The sequence below is a fragment of the Trachymyrmex cornetzi genome, unplaced genomic scaffold, assembly GCF_001594075.2.
Source record: "Trachymyrmex cornetzi isolate Tcor2-1 unplaced genomic scaffold, Tcor1.1 scaffold941, whole genome shotgun sequence".
In the NCBI taxonomy this organism is placed as follows: Eukaryota; Metazoa; Arthropoda; class Insecta; order Hymenoptera; family Formicidae; genus Trachymyrmex; species Trachymyrmex cornetzi.
The window spans coordinates 37240-42142 of NW_017300291.1; the positions used below are offsets into that span (position 1 = coordinate 37240).

General features: G+C 42.2%; 2 protein-coding genes across 2 annotated transcripts; both read left to right on the forward strand.

The window, feature by feature from the left end:
* The first annotated feature begins 675 nt into the window (after nucleotides 1-675).
* On the forward strand, nucleotides 676-2148 carry LOC108769758 (uncharacterized). Its single transcript, XM_018520945.1, has one exon. It carries the CDS (start codon nucleotides 676-678, stop codon nucleotides 2146-2148), a length of 1473 nt encoding a protein of 490 aa, XP_018376447.1.
* Nucleotides 2149-2241: 93 nt separating this feature from the next.
* On the forward strand, nucleotides 2242-3402 carry LOC108769759 (uncharacterized). Its single transcript, XM_018520946.1, has one exon. The coding sequence runs from the start codon at nucleotides 2242-2244 to the stop codon at nucleotides 3400-3402; it is 1161 nt and encodes a 386-aa protein (XP_018376448.1).
* Nucleotides 3403-4903: the final 1501 nt, after the last annotated feature.

Here is a 4903-nt window from a genome sequence, read left to right on the forward strand (position 1 = left end):
AAGGTAGATCAAATGTATGAATTTCTCTACAAATCAGCTGTTTGTGCGTCGAAGCGAGACAGGGCAAAGACAGTAGATTCGGAGAAAAAAAGGGACGAGCCTTCAGCAAAAAGGAAACGCAATTATTCTTTGAATCAAGCGTTTACGCTAAATACATCGCATAATTGTGCAGTATGCAAAACCAAACGCCATCCTTTATTCTCGTGCGACAAGTTCAAGCAACTGCCCGTGTATAAACGCATCGAAGTAGTAAAGAGAGCACGGGTCTGCTATAATTGTTTGCGATCACACCTGGGCATCGCTTGTAAGTTTGCAAACTGCTCAGTATGTCAAAAACGCCACAATACTATGCTACACATAAATAATTATTCAAATGCGAACAAATCGAACCCTTCTCAAGCTGAATCTGTACAGACCGAATGACAATTCGAAATAACCGATGGTAAGGCGACGAGTCTCGCGATGTTAAACATTTCCGCTCCGCAATTAATGACGAGCGCGTTGGTATATATACACAGCCACAAACGGCCACCAATCGAATGTCGGGTTCTATTAGATACATGCGCCAGTGCTAATTTTATTTCAGAAACGATCGTGAAACGCTTAGACGTTCCAATAGTTAAGCATTCGTCACAAATCGGCACAATTAATAGCATGAATACAGAATCAAGGGGCATGGTTCACATCATTATACAATCTAGATATGACAGTTTTTCCAAGCAGTTAACATGCTTAACTGTACCAGCGATTTCGGGTTTAGTACCTACTGAAATTTTTCCGCGCAGCTCCATCAGCGTGCCCTCAAATATTCGATTGGCGGATCCGGAATTCCACTTACCGCGTCCGGTCGACTTATTAATCGGTTCCGGAGCGACGTTGTCGCTATTTGCGATCGGTCAAATAAATTTGTCGAAAGAAAATTATGATTTATACCTCCAAAAAACTCGTTTAGGTTGGGTGGTAGCCGGAGGGGCATCCACGCCGAATCCTTCTAAAAACGTCGTATGTCATTTAACAAACTTAGAGAATTTATTGTCTAAATTCTGGGAAATTGAAGAAGTCATAATAAATAAACCATTATCGGAAGAGGAAAATGAATGCGAGAAGCATTTCATGGAAACGGTTTCACGTAACGATGACAGCCGGTATACTGTTCGGTTACCATTTCGTAAGATAGATAAACATCTAGGCGTATTACGTGCTATTGCTTTTAGATGTTTATTATCTTTAGAACGTAAATTGGAAGCTAATGTGACGTTAAAAACTGCTTACATGCAAGTGATAGACGATTATTTAAAATTAGGACACATGTCTCGAGTCAGCGATTCCGAGGAAAAGGGATACTATATGCCTCATCACGCGGTGATTAAAGACGCGAGTAACACCACGAAGGTACGAGTGGTTTTCGATGCATCCGCGAAAACGAATAATGGAATGTCCTTGAATGATTTATTAATGGTAGGACCGACTATCCAAAACAAATTAGTAGCTCATTTAATCCGGTTCCGTACCTACAACTACGTTCTCACGGCGGATATCGAAAAGATGTACCGTCAGGTATGGGTACACCAGGAAGATCGACATTATCAGCGAATTCTGTGGCGCGTGAATAACGAAGTAGAAACTTTTCAATTAAATACGCTTACGTTCGGCGTTTTTTCATCGTCGTTCTTGGCAATTCGCACGATTCAGAAACTCGCGGATGATGAATGTCACGCGTATCCCAAAGCGGCGAAAATTCTCAAGCAGCATCTGTATGTAGATGACTTATTGACCGGTGCCGATACAATAATTGAAGCTCGTACGATTAGAGATGATATTATCGCGTTATTATCCCGAGGTGGTTTTATTATCAGACAGTGGGCATCGAATGACGAACGTGTTGTTAGTGATTTGGTCTCTAACGCGTTACACACGAATCTGATATTAGATGAAAATCGAACTTTAAAGACATTAGGTGTAACGTGGAGCACGCGCGACGACCGAATATATTATTCGGCTAATCCAATCGGGACCATAGAAAGATTAACCAAGAGAAACATTTTGTCTGAGATTGCGAAAATTTATGATCCATTAGGTTTATTAGGCCCGGTAATTTTGCATGTCAAAAAATTGGTTCAAGACCTATGGCGTTGCGGAGTGCAGTAGGATGAATCTGTTCCACAGAGCATTCACACACATTGGTCATAGTTCACGCGACAATGGGAAGCGATGAGTGGGATCTCTTTTGACCGTAGAATAATGGTTGTTGACTATCAAAACATACAAATACATGGTTTTTGCGACGCTAGTAATATCGGTTACGGCGCGTGTATATACGTTCGCTCATGTGGACCACAGGGGAATGTTGCTGTCAGATTATTATGCGGCAAATCGCGAGTCGCGCCATTAAAACCCGTCACCATACCTCGACTCGAACTGTGCGGCGCGTTATTGCTGGCACAACTCTATCAAGAAGTGAGCCATGCGTTGCAGCTTAAAATCGACAAGGCCGTTTTTTGGTGTGATTCGACCATCGTATTACACTGGTTGAATACCTCCCCACATCTGTTAAAGGTATACGTGGCAAATCGCGTCGCGACTGTTCAGGAAATCACTGGTTCTCACCAATGGCGATATATTAAATCGAAAGAAAATCCCGCGGATTCAATTTCTAGAGAACAGTTGCCATACGATTTCTCACAAAATCAGCTATGGTTTTCAGGACCTACGTGGCTTACCGAGAACGAGCATGATTGGCCTAACGAATCTATTTGCGCAACTGAGGTTCCCGAGTTAAAGAAAAACGTATGTTTTGTGTCCATGCATGGTAACCTTGACATCTTCGACAGATATTCGTCTTACTCTAAATTGCTTAGAATCATAGCTTATTGCTTGCGCGTTCGGCCCACTAATAAGCATACGGGTGCGTTATGCGTTAAAGAAATTAATGAAGCAGAGATACGGGTATTGAAGTTATTGCAAATCACTAGATTTCCCGACAAAATCAAAATACTAAGCAAAACCTCAATGCAAAAGAGCAAATTCGCTGAATTAAATCCATTCTTAGACGAAAATGGTTTGATTCGCGTCGGCGGGCGTCTTCAAAAATCAGATCTCACCTTCGCGGTAAAACATCCGGTTTTGTTCCCCACTCGACACTGTTTGACTGATCGTATTATTCGCGAAGTTCACGAAAACCATCACCATACGGGTATACAAACAACGTTGTATAATATTCGCCAAAGATTTTGGCTACCGGGCGGAATGAGGTGCGAAAAATCGTCCGATCGTGTGTGCGTTGTTTCCGGTTTGAGCCCAACACAGTCGAATATAGGATGGGAAATCTTCCTGCAGTTCGTGTACGCGGGGCCTTACCGTTTGCCAACACTGGCATTGATTATTGCGGACCGTTCCATATAAAAGAAAGGAAATTCCGTAATCGGACGCGAATAAAGGTTTATGTATGCGTGTTCGTGTGTATGTCGATTAAGGCATTACATCTAGAATTAGTGAGCGACATGACGACTGAAGGATTCCTCGCCGCGATGCGTCGATTCGCCGCCAGACGAGGTTTGCCACAACATATTTATTCAGACAATGGCAGCAATTTTATAGGCGCGAATAATCAGTTGAGAGAATTGTATGCTCTGTTTAACTCGGAAGAACATAAAAATCTTGTAAGTAACTTCGCCTCGAAACATCGAATCGTTTGGCATTTCATACCGCCAGCCGCACCTCACTTTGGGGGGCTATGGGAGTCCTCAGTTAAACTATTTAAGCATCATTTTAGGCGCGTTGTGGGAGACGCTCTATTTACTTACGAGGAGTTAAGCACGTTTATTACTGAAGTCGAGGGTATCTTAAACTCGAGACCTATCACATCCATCTCATAGGATCCGAACGATATACTTGCATTGTCTCCCGCTCATTATTTGATCGGTCAACCTCTTACGACCCTGCCGGAGGGTGATATCGCTTCTGTTCCAGTCAATCGGCTGTCCACGTGGCAGCACATCACTAAGGTTCGACAAGATTTTTGGAAAAGATGGAATCTTGAGTATTTGAATGAATTACAAGTACGTAGCAAATGGAACAAGGACAGCCCTGGACTTCGCATTGGAACGGTCGTACTGATAAAGGATAAAGCCTTACCGTGCACGCAATGGGCGCTAGGCAGGATCGCGGAGCTATATCCAGGAGAAGATGGCATAACTCGTGCAGCCACGGTCAAAACCGCCACTGGATATGTTAAAAGGCCAACGAAATCTCTTTGTCCGTTACCAGTAGAACAATAAGCGTACATTATACTTTCACACATTTACACATACATCACATTCTCATTGTATACACACTGATATATAATATATTCAATGTTTGTGCGAATTCTTAATTCTAATAATAATAATAATATACTACATATATATGTAATATAACATATAATACAAAATATATATTGATATATAATACAAAACAAATTGATCAGTACACCTTCTCAACGAGGGGAGTATGTTACACAGAGCTCTTCAATAATAAAAAAACGTCGTGCACGACATAAACGCGTAGATGGTCGAACAATTATTATTTACGCAAAACACATGCGCGTAACGGTTTTATTCGTCAAGGGGATTTCTTCGACGCAGCATTGATCGGCGCGGCATCGATTAAAGGGTTGCCTAAATCAATAGCTCAGTTTTTTGTATGTGGTTTTCCCGTCATCGCGTCGCCGTGGTCTCGTATCCGTCGCCGGCAAGTCGTCTTAATCGTGGAAGGGGAAAAGAGCCAATTAGATGTACACCGGCAGACTAGTGGGGATTATATTCGTTTGGATATTATTATTCATTTTTAGAGCAACCGAGCCAGTCGGATCTTTTCCAAATCGCCGTTCAAAGTAAAATCGCGACTTGAAAGATATCGTAGCGGA